The following is a 16,862-nucleotide window of genomic DNA, read 5'->3' as shown; positions in this document are numbered from 1 at the left end:
TAGTGTGTGGGGGGCATGGGGAGGGCTGCGCAACACAGAGAAGACAAGTAGTGATTCTACAGCATCTTACTACGCTGATGGACAGTGACTGTGAGGGTGTGTGTGTGGGGGGGCTTGGTGAAGGGGGGAGCCTAGTAGACATAATGTTCTTCATGTAATTGTAGATTAATGATAACAACAACAAAAAATTGATCACTGCCAGGTCTCCACTGAGTCTGAATGGGGGTTCTGGGCACCAGGATAGCTGTAAACTCCCCAGATGATTTCAATGGGCAGTCAGGGTGGGGAGAGGAGGCTGACCAGCATGCAGTAGGAGTTCAGTCATGTTGGCTAGATGGGGTCAACCTCAACTCCACTTCCCTTCTTACAGGGCAAGAGCCTTAAAAGTTAAATGGACACACACACACACACACACACACACACACACACACACATGCAATTACACAGCTGTAGAGGCCCCTGGTGAAAATGCCCCACCCCAGGGCCTGTGGGAGGATGGGGAAGCTCAGGCCTGTGCTGTCCCCTGTCTTGTTTGCTGATGGCCTGGAACTAGGAGGCCCTCCCCGCCCACAGGAGGAACAGGCCCCCCAGGGAGGAGTCAGGAGGCTGGGAGCTGGGGGGCCTGGGATCACCAGGATCCCACTGAGTGGCAAGCTGTCTGGGAAGTGCCTCCTGTAGTTGCAGACCGAGACTGGGCTTCATCTGCTGCCCTGTCCTGAGAGCCATGCCTGCTGCTAACACAGCTGGCAGGCTGTGGCCACCAGGCACCGCGGATTAGGGGCACGGGAAGTCTGTTTCAGACCAAGCTCAGCCCTCAGAAGCTAGGAGATGCCCCAAGTTGTGTGAAGCCCTCAGGTCAAGAATGGGATTTGGAGAACGTGGTGGGGAGGAAGAGCACTTCTGGCCCCTCAGCACTGCCCGGACTCAGCCTCCTTCCTACCCTCCCCTGCAGATGCCATCTCCACATCGAAGCCCCCAGGTGACAGGTCTCTCTCTGGCGGAAAATGGGTCTAGTCCCAGAGCGAGGAGGAATAAGCAACTTCCACTTGGAAGTCTTTCCCCAGCCCAGGCCTGGGGAGGGTTGTTTGTTAATGGCTGGGATGGAAAACCAGGGATCTTCTGGGAAGAACACTTGTGTTCACACAAGGCGTCTACTGCCGATGGTGTCGTTTGTCAGAGTCAAATAATTGCAGGCTATTACCTCAAATGGTATGGCTCTCTCTGCCTCTTATACATCCATGCCATCACAGGTGTGTGCACACACACGCACACGCACACGCACACACACACACACACGTGCTGAATTGGCAGTCTCACACTCCAGGCCAGTACTAGGTCAGCACTGTTGGTGTGTGAGGTCCAGTTAGTCCTCGGCCACCTCGCATGGAAGGAGGAGGCCGACCCCACGGGGAGTCACACCCAGGGCATATCCCCAGCCAGTGTGGGACTGACCGCGTCCAGCTTCACCATGGTCTCCAGCTTCTTGACAGGAACCTCTGGCTCCATGTTCACCACGATCTCCCCTGTGGGGTGAGAGGAGGGGCCCCCATTGCACAGCACATGGCAACCCTGGAGGAACCTGACTGGACAGAGAGATGGACAGACAGGCAGACGGACAGGGAGGAGCAGGAGCAGCAGTGAGAGTCCGAGGCGGCCAGAAGGCCTAGAGGCCTAAAGCTGATGCTGGAGGTTTCCGAGGGGAGAGGAAAGGATGGGGCTGCGGAGGGAGAAAGACGGACACAGGAGCGGGACAAAGCCAGGGAGAAGGCGGCTGCGGCAGAGGGAAACAGGGAGGCTGGGCGGAGGCGGGGGAGGCTGGGAAGGAGGCCTGCATCTTCTCGAGAGTGATGGGCAGTCCCCCATGGGGGACCTTCCCCCCGCCTCCCTGACACCCGCGGATGCCCCAGAAGAGTGACTGACTGCTGCACGGACTGCACCGTGTGCTGCAGCCCCCCCAGTGGGGTGAGTGGGGCCAGGCCCTGGCTTCAGGGTGTGGCACACCTGTGGTGGTCCAGTTGGGCGCCGAGCGGTCCGGGGGCCGGTAGATGAAGTGCCTCAGGGAGCTAACAGCGTGGGAGCCCACGAGGGTGTAGCGGCCAAAGGCGCGGCAGTCCACCACGCGGATGTTCAAGGGTGGGTGCAGCAGCTCGTTCTCTGGGAGGTCCTGGGGGTGTTGGCCAAGCCTGAACTCAGACAAGGGGCCAAGCAACCTGGCCTTCCCGGCTACACCTGCTGCACCCAGTTTGGCCCCACCCATTCGCCTGGGCCTGCACCCACCACTTCAAACCACTTGACTAGGGTGTTGAAGTTGGGATTCTTCTTGTAATTGTGGATCAGGGATGACTGCAACCCCTTCCCCGCACACTCGATGTCCACCCGCGGCCGGTCCACCTGGGCCAGGTTCACGCGCTTCAGGTCCCGCAGGCCCCAGAACAGCACCTGGGCGGGGGTGGGGAGAGGAGTGCCGCTCAGTCCAGGAGCAGGGACTGTCCAGGACAGGGGCACAAGGGGCTGAACGGAGCCCTCACACACCTCGATTCGGTACTTGCTGAGCACAGGCCGGATGCCCACAGGCACAGGCATGATGGGACCTCGGTTCATGTCCACTGGGCCATTGATGGGTGGCAGGTCAGCCTTCCCTGCTGGCCCAACCTGGGGCGTGGGGGTCATAGAGTCACACCCTTGGGAGCCTGGGGAGAGGCCTTTCCCTCCCCATGAGTTATTAGCCATGTGATCTGGGGAGACAGGGAAGGCCTAACACCCCAGGTCCCAGAGAACCATGCCCTTACAGCAGGGTGGGGAGGGGGGCGGCCCCTGGCCCCAGCACCCCCTTCCCTGTCACTTCACCTGCAGCAGCTCGAAGGCAGCCAGCAGGTCACCAGCAGAGGCATTGCCACGGTAGATCTGGTAGTACTCGAGCTGGGGCGGGAAGCGGGGTGGGCAATACTCCTCATTGGCCATCTTCACCAGGGGCTTGGCGAAGGTCCGGCCCATGAAGTCGGCTTTGCCCTGACACAGGAAACAAACAAGCTGGCTTTTGGTGGCTTGAGTTTACCAAGCACAGTGATGCATGGGATCTCGTTCAGTGCTCACCACAGCCCTGGGGGGTAAAGGAGACAGGAGTGATCACTCCATTTTTTAGATGGGGGAAACCAAGTCTTGGGGTCCACCACAAACTTGCTCAAGGCCATGTGGGGCAGATACAGGACTCAGGACTAGAAATAAGGTCCTCCTACCTCTGGTTCAGAGTCTTCTCAGGGTACCCCAGTTGCTGAGGTGGCTAGTCGTAAGTGGCTCCCCAGCTCTGGAGGGGCCAACCCAGTCCTTCACGCCTCCACTCCAACACACCCACGGAGAGCTGTAAGGCTGTTACTGACTGCGGTCGGTGGACTAGGGGTCAGGGGTCCCTGGGATGGGGGAAAGCTGGTGACACTGGGGCTTGCTGCCATGTCTCCTGAAGACTCAGGGCCTGAGCTGGGGTCTCTCTGTGCTGGGAAGGGGGTGTTCCCTGGCCTTTCTCTTCCCTGAGATCCCAGAGACCACGGTGTCAGGAAGGGGTCAGGCTGCAGTAACAATGTGGGAGACACCTGGGGTCTCCTGGAGGGGCTGGTCAGCTGCCCAGACCCCCAGCTTCCCAGCAAGCACCATGGCTGAGGAGCTCTGGGGCAGACTTGAAGGTGGCTGTGAAAGTAGGTGGAGTAGGTGCCCGGTGCCAGAGCCCACCCATACCATGGTGTCCTGGTCATAGATTTCAATGACAATGATTGGGGGATCGTCCCGCAACTCATGAGCTTCACCATACAGCTCCAGGTCGTCGAACACCAGCATCTGGTCCCATGTGGGGCACAAGGTCTCATTCAGCACCTGCAGTGTGGGGCGGGGAGGAGATGGGTAGTCAGTGGTGGCGGGTGGGCACATACACGAGCAGGAGCCACCCACTGCAGCTTCTGGGGACTCGGGGCAGGAGTGTCATGTTTCCTGACTCTTCCAGACATCTAAAAGTGAGGGCTAATATGAGGTCCTCTTCTGGCTCCCCAACAATGTCTCTTCTGTCTTCTGGGTTGAATATAACCATGGTTAAAGCCATGACCAGTGTGGACTGAGCCTGCAGTTACCTGAAGGTCCCTTGAAGGATCTGGGGAACCAGCTGATCCATTTATCCTGGCCCCCCAGTGCTCCCAGAGACAGAGCCACTCCCTCCTGCCCCAGTCCCTCACCTCTGTGCACTGACTCTGGTTGATGAAGAAGACGCGGGCGAAGGGGTCCGAGAGGCCGCTGCTGTCTGCGGCGAAGAGGCTGCGAGCCTGGTACATGTGGGCACGGAGCTGGAACGCCTGCTTCTCTGTGGGAAGTGCAGGCTGAGGGGCTGGAGGAGGCAGCCCCCCCACCCAGCCTCCTGGGGTGAGGCTGGGAGTCAGGGGCCCACCCAGCCTTGGGAGTCCTCACTCACTGGTATAGACCAGGCAGATGGGTGGGAGGGAGTGCAGGCCCAGGCCCTGGGCTGCCTTGACCTCCTCGAAGCCACAGGGCAGACCCCACAGGAAGTCCTTGCGCTGCTTGCTGAGGCCCAGCCACAGGTAGAGCTCCAGCTTGGCTTGCACCGTCCAGCCCGCTGGACCGAAGCCCCGCTTGCCTGGAAGCTGGGGGTGGGCTAGGGGTCAGCTGCTGGAGCCCATGGGGTGAGGAGGGGCAGGGGCCTGGTGGAGGCCTTTGTCGGAACTGCCTCTGCCCCTCCGCAGCCAGCCCACTGGGCTGGAGGTGGCGTAGGAAACACGTAGAGGGGAATGGGCAGCGCGGTCTCCCTCCTGCTCTTCTCGGATCACAGGCTACTTGAGGGCTCCACCCCAGAGGACGGGCCTGCCAGGCCCTGGGACGGGGGCTGCTCCCTCCACGGGGAGCCTGACCCCTTGAAAGAAGCAGATGCAAACCCTAGCACCGCCCCCCCCGTCCCCCCACCAGCCTTGCTCCCCTTCCGGCACCTTGAGGAAGAGTGTCTGGACCTTGGCGCAGTCCTTGCCCAGCTCCTCCTCGACGATGGAGAAAAGCAGGTCCTTGGAGGGCACCCGGGCATAGGCGACACGCTTGTTGTTGCTCATCATCCAGATGAAGACGTCGGGGATGCTGTGCTGGGGCTGGGGCAGGGTGAGGGCAGCCAGTAAGGGAGCGGAACCTCTTGGCAGGGCCCCTGGGCCTGACTGACTCTCAGGGTCTCTGCCTCAGGGCCCAGCGCCTACAGAGGGAAGGACCCAGACACTGGGTCTCCCTTCGTCTCCCACTGATCAGGCAGGGAGAACACACGGCGGGGAGGAGGGCTTGTTCCCCAGGGGCTGTCAGATCAGGAGGGCCTCCTAGATGGCTGTCCCAGCCCCCTCCTGCGCAGCCCCCTCCGGGCTTGGGTCGCACCTTTGGAGCCGGCAGGACACACACCTCGTCTGCCAGGAAGCGCAGCTTCTGCAGGAAGCTCTGGCACAGCCTCAGCTGGTCCCGCACCGTGTGCTGCTTGACCTGTGCCCGCAGGGTCTTTGCCTGCTGCCCCACACTCTCCTGCAGGGATGGCGTGTGCGGGGGTAAGTGACGCTCAGGCCATGGCATGTGGCAGAGGGGGCTGGGACCCCAGAGACAGACAACCCCCACCTTGGGGACCCTCCCTCAACCCTGTGGCCCCCGCATGTCCTCACCAGCTCCCGCATGCAGGACCTGAGGCGCTCACGGTCCAGCCTGGTGCGGGACGAGTGGCCTTGGTCCTTGTCACTGAGGCAGAGGAAGCGGCTGGGGGTGGGGGAGGAGGGCTCAGTGGAGGCCGCCTGCCAGCAGCACACCTGCAGACATCTCTTCTCTGCCCAGTCCCCCCACTTCGGGCCCCTGCCCCCCTCTCACTAGCAGCCACAGCTGAGCTGCTCCAGGACACCCCGCAGTCGTCGCTCTGGGTAGGACTTCTCTGTTTTGATCATCTCTTGCACGTCGTTCAGGCCTTCCTCCTGTGAACCAGGAGTGGGGGTGCACGCTGAGCCACAGCCCCACCTCAGCCTTCCCCCATGTCTCCCCAATTCATCAGGAGCAATGAGGGGAGAGTGACCTTGAACTGCTCACTAGTGCCATCCCCCCAGTGTCCCACCAACATAAGAAAACCACCAAGTTCCCATGTTATGTTTTCAGAGCCCGAAGGCCTTCATGTTTGTGGGTCAATTTCTGAAGGAGGAAGCCATCCCTGGGCTCTGTGGTCCCAGGGGGCTCCCAGGGGCTGAGCAGATGCAAGGGTGGGGGTGCAGGGCAGAGACAGAGGGCTTGGCCGGCCCCCTCCAGGGAACCCCAGGTCCTGCTGGGGCCATTCCTGCAGTCCCCACTCCCTCCATGACAAGCTACTGGGCAGAGGGCCTCGTGTGTTGCAGGCGAGGCTTCCAAGCTGGCCCTCAGTTGCACCCCTCCTCTGGCCTGCCCACCCCCAACTCCCTTCCTCCTGGCCCTGACCAGCTTGTCTGCGATGTGGTCCATGATGTTGGCATTGTAGAGGCGGCGGCGCTGGTCTGGCCACCAGCTCTTGATATAGATGCAGGGCTTGCGCTCCAGGTAGGGCAGATGGAAGTAGTTCCTGGGTGGGAGGAGGTGGGGGCTGAGGACTGGGGCCTGGGGAGGTGGGAAGGCCCGGCTGTGAGATGATGGGAGGCGGCAGGCAGGCACTCCAGGGCCTTCTGTCCCTGGCGCACCTGTCAGTGATCTGGGGCCGCAAGGGCGGGGTGGAGGAGACTGAGGCCAGGTCCCCACCCTCATCTGTCTCTTCGTCACTAGAGTTCTGGATCAGGTCTGCTTCCTCCTCGTGGCCCTGCTCCTTCTGAGGCCGAGGCCGCTGGGGTCGTGACAAGCCATCAACTTCATTCCCATAGTTGCCTGGAGGTAGAAGGGGGCGAGTGAGGGCCTAGAGTCCTTTCCTCACCAGGTCCCACCCTGCCCTCCAATCCAGGTGGCCTTGGGTTTGCGGGAGGAAGAGGAGAGTCAGGGAATGGGGAAGGTGCTGGGAGCTTGGCCCTGACAGAACACTAGCCAGAGGAAGGTGCCTGTATCCCCACCCCTGCAAAGGTCCAGCCAGAGGCCCCAATGACCACTGAGCTCAAGGTCCAGCCCAGGACACTGCCTGTATTCCCACTCTCTCAGCCCCACGGGGCCTGCCTCCCTCTGCAGGGAAGACTTTCTTTCTCATGTCCCAAACCCAGCCTGGCCCTGCAGGTGGAACGCAGGCCCACCCTGTGGGCGTGTGTGCGCTCACATTTCCCCCCTCGGGGCTGTGGTGCAGGGACTAGCAGTCTCCCCCAGCAGCTCCCAGGCCCTAAGACTCCTCTGGGGATCCAGTGCTCACCTATGGTGACCTCAAAGGTGACTGGTTTGTCTCCGTTTTTCCGGTCAATCATTGAGGCCTCCAGGAAGGCTCCAAATAGAAAGAATTCTTCCATTTTCCCCACACAGCTCTGTGGGGAAGGTGGTTCAAACCATCATTCTAAAACCTTAGCAGGGAAGTTGGGCCTCAGGCCAGACCCCCTCTACCCTTGCACAGTAGGCTCTTTGGGTTGATGGTGGAGACATCCATCCAGCTATGGAGCTACTCAGCCTAGACTCTGAAGGCCCAGGTCCTTTTACCCTCCAGCCTGGGTGTCCCTGGAGGAGGGGCTGGCCCCATACACAAGAGCAGCCATGGCGAGAAACAGGGCAGAGAATGAGGCTCCATCCTGGGACCTCTGGGCAGAGCCCAGACCCAGGCCGCTGTGGCGGGAGGGAGCCGAGCCGCGGGGAGGTGTGCTGGAGGAAGCACAGCCCCTGGGGCCTCACCTCCGACACGGGCGTGGTCTGCTCCACCTGCACCTCGGTGGAGCTGGTGAGCTCAGGGTTGGAGGTGTCCAGGATCTCCACCCCCAGGCCCAGCATGAGGCGGGCACGGAAGGACACACCCTCACCCAGGCCCTCGTTCAGGTCCTGGTGTTCGTCCAGCAGCGTATAGTTGCGTGTAGAGCCATACATGTTTACCCAGGCTGGGCCCAGCGTGGGCAGGAAGCCTGTGGGCCAAAGGGAGAGGAAGGAGGGGCTCACTCGGGATGGAAGGATCTCTTCTGGGGGCTCCCAGGCTGTGCACATTCCGTTTGTTGAGCTGAGGACCCCACGCCTTGCTTGGTGAAACACTGGAGGCAGGAGAAAGCCTGTGGGCATTGAGTGGCTCACAAGAGGCTACAGGTAGGGCTGTGTCTGCTGTGCAGGGGCAGGTGTGCGGGGTGGTCTTCTCCCCTGTGTGGAGCACATCCTTGGGTCATGTTCCCAGCTTCCCTGTTGCAGGGGCCACCTGCCATCTATTTGAAGGACAGATACCAGCTCCTGCCAAACTTGTCAGGATGGCCTTGCGGCCCTTTGCCACCTGAGCAGCTGTATCCCACCGTACGTTCCGCCCTGCTCATGCAGACCCCTGCCCTCCTCCCTGAAGGTCCTCCCTCTCTGTCTCTGCCAGTTATGTGCTCTTCCTCCATGATGCCCTCCTGATTCCTAGTCCCACTAACTTCTCCAATTGTTAGGATTTGTTGTGTCCCATGTGTAGCATGGATCTAATTTTGCCTTATGTGTTTTGTTTATTTGGTTTTTATTCTGCCTGTTTTTAAAAAAATTATAACATTTCTAAAGTCCAGGTATACTTCACATAGCAGAAATGTCACCATTTTAAAGTGTGCATTTCAGTGGTTTTTAGTATTTTCACTAGGTTGTGCAACCATCAGCTAATTCCAGAACATTTCTATCCCCCCTGAAATAAACCCCATTCCTATTAGCAGTTAGTCCCAATTCTGTCTCCTTCACTCCTTGGTAACCATAGATCAACTTTCTGTCTCTATGTATTTGCCTATTTTGAACGTTTCCTTTAAGTGGAATCCTACATAGGGGGTCCTGTGCCGTCTGCCTTAGGTTTTGAGAACTTGGTAGCATATCCATCTCTGTAAACCCCAGTGAGCCCTGTGGGGATAGAAATGGGTTCTTCTCCTATCCCAGATCCCTGGTACTCAGTGGCTGGGGCCTCGGAGGGGTCAGTCCCCACAGATCTATACACAGGTGCCATAGCAGCAGCACACACATATATGTAACATTCTGGTATGTATACACATAGATGATTATTATTTTCATTTCACAGATGGGAAAACAAGCACAAAGGTGACACAGCTTCCAGCTGTCAGAGCTGGGGTTCAAATCCAGGCAGCCTGGCTCAGGCAGGCCCAGTTGGCTCTGTGCAGACCTGAGCCATGAGTTTCCACCTCTCCCTCGAGGTGGGGGCTGCTGGCAGCCTTCACAATGCCCAGCACCTTTCAGGTCGAGGTGCGGGATGTGATGGTGGGGTGAAGGGGGTTCTCATTTAGTCCTTCCCTTCAGGGCACCCTCCATCCTACCCCCAACACACATAACTGATCTCCTGCTGCTGACCTTTGTCTCCATCGTTGGAAATCTTGCGCAGGTCAATGAAGTGGGTGCCAATGGCCACATCATTGACCTTGTCTGAGTCCCGGATCTGCACTTTGATGCGTTTGCACAGTGGGGGGAACAGGTCTGTAAAGATGACTTGCTCATTCCACAGTGGCTCATAGCTGCTTTTCTGCACTGAAGTCTTGCCCTGGTGGGAGGGAGTAGGGTTTGTGTGTATGTACATGTGTGTATGGGTGTGTGTGCATGTAGGGAGGATCTCCTAAGGCCTGGCCATGGCTGGGACAATTCCAGGCTTGGCCTGGCCCCCTGGCACCTCTCAGGTGGCACTCCCCTCATCTCCCATGCTCCCCCTGCCACAGGTGAATGCACCAAGGTGATCAAAGTCCAGTCTCCTGGCTTCTGATTTTGCTTCATGTCTGTCCCCAGGCCTCCATGCCCATCACCCTGTACTTTCTGAAGCCTGTCACCCCAAGTCCCAGCCTCCTGCACCCTGGACTCCAATACCTTCTGGCCAGCAAAGAAGACTTGCACATAGGGGTCGACCAGGTCCTTGTTCTCACCAATGAAAGCCTTCTTCACGTTGGCCATGAGGCTTGTGTTCATACGGGGTAGACCCTCTGCTCGGTAGATTTTCACATAGAACCGGGCCCACTGGCGTTCGGGGGGCACCCCCTCAGGGAGCAGCAAGTTCCTGCCGGCATATACAGCCAGGGTTGTGGTGGGCAGGCCCAGGAACCCCAAACCCTGCCCTAGCACTTACACACTCTTGGGGCCGGGGACAGTCTCTGTGAGCCCCTTGCCCTGCCTGAGCGCTTTCTCTGCTGGGATAAGGAGAGTCTGCAGATGCTGGGCCAGCCCTGACCTTGGTCCTTCCTGGAAGAGCTGGGCTGCCTGGGAATGGGTGGGGACGGGGTAAGGGATGTGTAGGGTAAGACCTCTGGGCCAAGTCCACCCCAGGGGCTCCCTTTTGGGAAAGGAAGGGCTACTCTCTGAGGCTGGGGGAGATGGGAGTCTCACCCCTCGATGTCATCCTCGTCTGTCTCATTGGCCTTGTGGGGTGTCTTGATGTTGTCCCCCTTTCCCACCACGGCGACGTCACACTTCACATAGCCTTTCAGCCCAGCGGAGATGTCGTCAGGGTCTGATAGGATGGCCCACTTGTGGTGGAACTGGTGCTCTGTGGTGGTGATGAGCGGGAACTGCACTTGGCATCCCCTCCCAGGACAGGCCGCAGAGCTGCAGAGCTGAGCGCCTATGACCCTGGAGCCCAGGCTGTCAGGTCCCTGGGACCTGGGGCCACAGCTTTACCTGCTACTGGGTCAGTGGGGACAGAGGCCTCTGAGTGAGGGCAGCTGGGCAAGGCCCTGCATCTGGGTATGTGATGTGCCCTTGAGGTGAGGAGCCTCCTAATCGGTTTCTTTGCTTGCAGCGTTCCTACCCGACCCTCGCAGTCAACCTCCACACAGCTTCCAGACAGAGCCTTCAGAGAGACCCCCTCCCTACTCCTGCTGACCCATCTGGGGATCCCCAGTGCTTGGGGTGAAGACCACAGACATTAGTGTGGTCTGTGGGGCCTCCCAGTACATAGCTCACTCTGCCCAGCCCACTCCACCCCTGTGCTCCTGCTAGGCTAAGCTGCTAGCCCCTCTCTGAACACTTCCCACTGCTGTTTCATTCCCCCATGCCTTTGTGGGTGCTTTTCTTTGAGCTTGGAATGCCCTCATCCCTGTTCTCCCCACACCCCCTACAAACTTCTACTCCTTTTGCTCAAGTGTCTCCTCTTTCATGCAGCCTTCCTTGACTTCCTCGAAGAGCTGAACCCTTTGGTGTTCTCAGTGTTTTATATGCACACCTCCTGTGTCACTGTCACTGTGATTATCTATTTACCATCTGTCTCCAATTTCAGACTATTTTGAAAAACAGAGACTGGTAGTGCCACCCCATTATCCTCAGGACCTAGGATGGTATGGTGGACAGGACAAATGTCAGGGGAGGAGGCCACTCTAGAAAAGGTCTGTACTTCAGGTTTCCTTTAAAACTAGTTTGCAAGCAGAGGGAAGCCCCTCACTCCGTACATGAAGGGTATGTCTCTTTCCTCTGATTCTATGTGGGCACTGACATCTCCAGGAGCTCAAACTGTCCCCCTATGCTCCCTCCCCTTCCACCTTCTGCCATAGCTCAGACCTGTCCCAGGGGGCAGGATCTTGCCAGAGCAGATGTTTGTGGGAAGGGCTCATGGACAGATAGCCAGATGGCTGGATGGGGAAATAGATAGAGGATGGGTAGGCTGCCTGGCTGGCTGAAAAGGCAGATGAATGAATGGATGGACAGATGGTAGGCTGATAAATGGGTAGAAGGATGGATTAATATACAGACAGATGGGTGGATGGATGTTTGGGTAGGTGGGTGGATGAATGGATACATGGGTAGATGGACAGATGTGTGCATTTTTAGATGAATTGGGGGAAATTTAGCAAGGAAAGCGAATCAGACTCAGTAGCCACATGAAATTTGCCTTCAAATTTAAAGGCTATTTGAAAAGGGGAATGCATTTATTTTTTTTCTGTCCCTGAAAGGGAAACCTGTGAATGGGGGTGGAGATCACAGGATGACAGACTTTGGTTTGATGTAGATAAAGTGGAGACATCTAAAATAGGAGGTGATGGTGCCCCATTTCTGGGAGGTCTAAGCAGAGGCTGGGTGACCAATCAGGATGCTGTCTGGGGTCCCTGTATTGGGTGCACACTGGACCAATGACCTCTGAGGCCCCTCCAGTTCTAGTGTTGTGTTCTCAGGCCAGAGGTGCAGGACAACAGAGGCCCTGAGCTATGCCAGCCTGCAACATCATTTCATCTGCCTTGGGCCTGGCTCTGACCTGCCTGGGAAGGCTGGTTGAACTGAGGAGATTGCTAGCATCCCAGACCACCTCTAAGAGATACAAGAGAATGGGTGTGGCCTTGTATAACCCCTCCTCATCTCCAGAAGAGTAGAAATGAGTGAACACTTTCCTGCTATTGCATCTGATGGTGCAAATGTGGGCTTGCCAGGGTAAGAAGTGTTGGTGGTCCCCCAGGAAACCTTTCCAGCTCCAGTGAGATTGACACCACCCAGGAGTTCTGTGTGCCTGGCAGCATGCCTCCAGCAGTGCCCTGGCTGGGTCAGGGGCCATTCATCAAGAAGGTCAGGCCAAACCAGAGATCAGTGGAGTGAAGACATGGGTGCTCTAACTGAAGGGGCCCAGTGACTTCAGGCTCCCCTGAAGGGTAGCAGGCTCAGGGTCAGATTTGGCAGGTGCAGCAAATCTTAGGGTGGGTTGCCCCAGTGGATAGCCTGGGCTTTGGGCCCAACTGGACCTGGGTTTACATCCTTTTTCTGCCACTGACTCACAGTGTGGCCCTGGACCAGCTGTGTAAGCTTCCTGAGCCTCACTTTCCTTGTCATTTCCTGTGAACCTGTTTTGTGAGGGTCAAATGTGGCTGTCTGGGTGAAATTGCGTTGTCACTGTCAGAGGGCAAAGCAGGAGTGATATTGTCTGCATGGGCAGGAGGGTGGGGCTGCTGGGACAGTGTGCTTAGCCTGGTGCCTGGCACTTAGGTGTGGCCACATCAGGCTCCCCACTGTCTCTCCAACCTCCTGCTGATGGTACCAGGGGCTCTGGGCTGGAAGATCTCTTGAGGGATGTGGGGGTCTTTCCCACCAATGGCCCACAGCTACGCACGCCTCCTGGAAGCACCAGAGCAGCAGGCTGACCTTCTTCCTGCTCCCTACAGTGCTGACAGTACCCAGGGCCACCCTCTCCTGAGGACCACAATATGTGGGGCAGTGCCAACGGCACTTGGGGCAAGTCTTCATCACCCTGGGCCTCAGTTTCCCCATTTCATGGAGCGATTGGAGTAGATGTTTTCCAAGGTCCTTATACCTTGAATGTTCTGTGGTTTTGTGATATTTATGTACATAAGCTTGGGGTCTGACTCCCTGGTCTGAGTCACGATTATGATGTGTGCCAACTGAGTGTCTGCTGGGTTGAACCAGAAGAAATCACCAGTTTGTTCAACTTGATTGTTAAGTGGCACCTCTTAGCCACTTAACTTCTTTTGGCTTCATTTATCTCATCTGTGAAATGGGAAGGAAAGCTGCTGCCCACCTCACTGTTTGGTGAGGGTCAAATGAGGCTGTCTGGGTGAAATCGCGTTGTCACCGTCAGAGGGCACAACGGGGGTCATTACTGCTCCCCACTGGCAGGTTCACTCCAGGGACACAGGGCCCAGTGCTCTGTTCTAGGCCAGTGGTTCCTGAGCAGGCTGTATGGTCAGTTGTCATCTGTCAGCCCAAGGGCACCTCCTCTGCCCAGCCCAACCCTCTCTAGCCCCCTGGGCCACCCCTTGGCTTTCCTTCGTGAGCCCATACAGTGTTGGGCAAGGGTACCCCCAGGGCTGCCAGTCAGCTGCAGCCCCACAAGGCTCTCCTCAGGAGGCCTGGGCCCCTTGACGGGTGGTCAGTGAGCCCAGTGTCCCTCAGAAGCTGCCACACCGCATCTGGCATTGAGGACAGTAGTTCGGGGGAGGTACTAGAGTTACACGGCCTGACTTTACCTGAGAGCAGCTAGCAGGCTGGGAAGCCTCAGTTCTTCTCTGAGCCTCAGGCCCTCAACTGTAAAAGGGGGCAGTGCCGTGTATCCCACAGGGCTCCTGTGACTCCAGCAGCCTGGGTGCAGGTAGTCTCTGTGTGTACAGGCTGGGCACCCAATCGCTCCATGCCAATGGCCCCACACTGAGTTCACGGTCCTGGCCAGGCTGGGCCCAGGGCCCTCCAGGGTGGGAAGCACAGCATGCAACATGTCCCTTGAGCCGTGTGCACCAGTGCTGACGTGGCCACACAGCTACTCACCAGGCTGGGAGTACACGGTCCCCACATCCATTTTGAAGGACCCCACCAGGGTGCCGCTGCGCAGCAGGTTCTTGGAGTGAATCACCTTCCAGGCAGAACCACCAGCCGCCAATCAGGCTGTGCAGGGCTGAGGTTTTCCAGTGGGGGGCAGGGATGGGGCTGACTGATGGTGACGCCGCCTGTCTTTCTGGGGACCTGAGCTTCCTTGGGCAGGGCAGAAGCGGCTTGCTGAGGCTCAGCATCAGCCCCTCCTGTCCTCTCCTATTTTGGGGACTGCCAGGTATCGGGGAGTAGGTTGTGCACTATACAGAGGCACCTGGATAAAGGGGCAAGAGGGACCCAAATCCAGCCTGTGCCCCACTCTCCTGGCTGTGTGTCCAGGTGCTTTTTTATGGTTGCTCTGCCCAGAGGGCACATTTTTCACAAGGGGGCAGTCTTTGAGCTAGTGGCCCTGCCTTCCAGGGGTTGCTCCCCACTCACCGAGATCTTGATGATCTTGTCGAACATGACGTCAGGAGAGACGTGGAAGTCAAAGACGAAGTACTGGAGGGGGGAAGGACGCAGAGCTGCTCACACCCCGTGGGCAGTGGCTAACTCCCAGGGGAGTGCCAGGCCCTCCCTCCTGGCAGTGCCTGTCTGCACCCCGGCATCTCCCCTGGTCCCCGGAGTTTAGATGAGCAGCGGTGGCGATCACTGGTCCTCTCTGACCCGGGTCAGGTGGGAGCTGTGTAGCCCCGAGCAACACATTATCTGAATCTCAGTTTCCTGAGATGTAGAATGGGGGCAATGACACCCTCTTCAGGGTCTCATAGTAAGGCTTCATGAGATACTGTGAGAAGCGCTATGGTTACAGAGGCAACACAGACGTTGCCATTAAAGCGCAATGCTCCACTTTCTAGATATGTCCCAATTTCTGAGATGTTAAAATGTAAAGTAATGTGCGAAGGCACTTAATCTGCTGTAAATGTGAAATGCTGTGGGCGTGAACTGTCCTCTGGACCTGGGAGCCACCAGCACAGTCGCTCTGCCCACCCACTGCTCCTGGCCTGGGCGTACAGGTGCCGGGAATGAGGGCGTGGCGCACGACTTGTGGGCGGGGAGAAGAAAGGGGTGTGGCCAACAGCTTGGGGTAGACGTCTGACGAGATCCCTTCCTGGCCACTGGAGCCTCAGACAGAGCATTGTGGGTAAAGGCGTCGGGTTTAGAGCCAGACAGATAGAGCTTTTACTGTTTTTTGGCCAATCACTTCCTTTCCCGAGCTTCTGTGATGTGGGGATAATGATCGGGCTGCCATGTTGAACTGCTCCAGGGGCACCATTGACGGGAGGTGGGGAGGTGGGGGGCTGGGAGGCATGGTTGGGAAGTCTAAGTGAGATGAACTCTGTCAGGCATTCAAGCCATGTGTGCACACAGTCAGTGCACAGTACGTGCCCACTGCTACGTGTGGCATCGGTATGTCCAGGTGGTGCTGACCACAGAGGGTGGAAGCTCTGGAGAAGTGGGTGGAGATGCAGACATGCAGATGGCACTGATGCTTTGGGGCTCGGGGAGATACCCAAGGACATTGTAGCAAGGAGGCAAGTCAGTCCAGGGCAGGGCTCCAGGAACGAGCAGCATTTCAGCAGTGGGCAAAGGGGGTGATGCCAAGGAAGGTGAGAGGGAGGTGCTGGCAGGAGCATGGAAGCAGGAGAGCGGCACAAGAGGTTCCCAGGGGAGGGGCCACAAGGGGATGGAAAGAGGTGGGCAGTTAAGGCAGGGGGTGACAGCAGACACTGCTTAGGGACAGCAAGGCCCTTGGTGACCTGAAGGAGGGCAGTTTGAGGGAAGCCATGGGGCAGAAATGACTGAAGAGACTGTGGTGTGACTGGGAGGTGAGGAAGTGGGGACGGCTCACGTAGTGCCACTGTGCATGGGAGTGGTCACCAGGACCTGCGTGGATTGAGGAAGGGCATAGCTAGCTGGGTGGACGATGATAGCTAGCTAGGTAGACAGTAGACTTCTGGTTCCTGTTCTTGAGCATATGTGGCTTTTCATACTTGTTCCTAGAATATGTGAGGGTAAAATATCTTACAGGCAAAGGAGGAGTCAAAAAAAGGGAGGGTAGAGCTGGATGGCATGATGCTTGATTCTCTGGGAAATGGATAGGAAATGGATAGGCAAAGGGGAGAGGTGGGTTAAGCAGAAGGTAGATGTGAGTGGCTCGGACCAGATGCACCCACAGAGAAGGGGGCCTGGCCTGGTCTGTAAACGGTCAGGTTGTCCTAGGAGGGTACTGGTTGTGAGCCTCCCTTCACATGGAGACAGGTCCAGAGCAAGGCCAGGCCAAGTGCCTCAGAACTCTGTAGCCATAGGAGAGCAAGATAGCTCAGCTAGAACCAGGATTCTGTACCCTCTGAGCTGTCAGTGGTCCTTGTATTTCCTGAGCATAGTTCCTTTTATAATCACTTAGAAATCTGCTAAGTCATGTTGATTGTTCTTATTTCCTTCTGTTGTGTTTATTGGAGCCAAAGGAAGGTTCTTGATAATTCAGAGTC

General features: G+C 57.6%; 1 protein-coding gene across 1 annotated transcript in view; it reads right to left on the bottom strand.

Annotated features, from left to right (window-relative positions):
* Nucleotides 1-16,862, bottom strand: part of OTOF (otoferlin) — an 89,640-nt gene that overhangs the window by 13,817 nt on the left and 58,961 nt on the right. The window contains exons 11-31 of the mRNA XM_036903411.2: nt 14,809-14,871; nt 14,329-14,413; nt 10,459-10,618; nt 9,946-10,132; nt 9,442-9,628; nt 7,819-8,042; nt 7,352-7,460; nt 6,705-6,885; nt 6,469-6,589; nt 5,878-5,978; nt 5,679-5,769; nt 5,428-5,544; nt 4,980-5,132; nt 4,451-4,640; nt 4,218-4,342; nt 3,730-3,864; nt 2,848-3,009; nt 2,533-2,652; nt 2,278-2,439; nt 2,002-2,164; nt 1,453-1,523 (exon numbers count right to left, since the gene is read on the bottom strand). Of these exons, the coding sequence (XP_036759306.2) occupies nt 1,453-1,523; nt 2,002-2,164; nt 2,278-2,439; nt 2,533-2,652; nt 2,848-3,009; nt 3,730-3,864; nt 4,218-4,342; nt 4,451-4,640; nt 4,980-5,132; nt 5,428-5,544; nt 5,679-5,769; nt 5,878-5,978; nt 6,469-6,589; nt 6,705-6,885; nt 7,352-7,460; nt 7,819-8,042; nt 9,442-9,628; nt 9,946-10,132; nt 10,459-10,618; nt 14,329-14,413; nt 14,809-14,871 (2,907 nt within the window). The remainder of the gene's footprint in view (nt 1-1,452; nt 1,524-2,001; nt 2,165-2,277; nt 2,440-2,532; nt 2,653-2,847; nt 3,010-3,729; nt 3,865-4,217; nt 4,343-4,450; nt 4,641-4,979; nt 5,133-5,427; nt 5,545-5,678; nt 5,770-5,877; nt 5,979-6,468; nt 6,590-6,704; nt 6,886-7,351; nt 7,461-7,818; nt 8,043-9,441; nt 9,629-9,945; nt 10,133-10,458; nt 10,619-14,328; nt 14,414-14,808; nt 14,872-16,862) is intronic.

This window comes from Manis pentadactyla, chromosome 2 (assembly GCF_030020395.1).
Source record: "Manis pentadactyla isolate mManPen7 chromosome 2, mManPen7.hap1, whole genome shotgun sequence".
Lineage (NCBI taxonomy): Eukaryota > Metazoa > Chordata > Mammalia > Pholidota > Manidae > Manis > Manis pentadactyla.
This window is presented reverse-complemented; position numbering and strand designations above follow the sequence as displayed.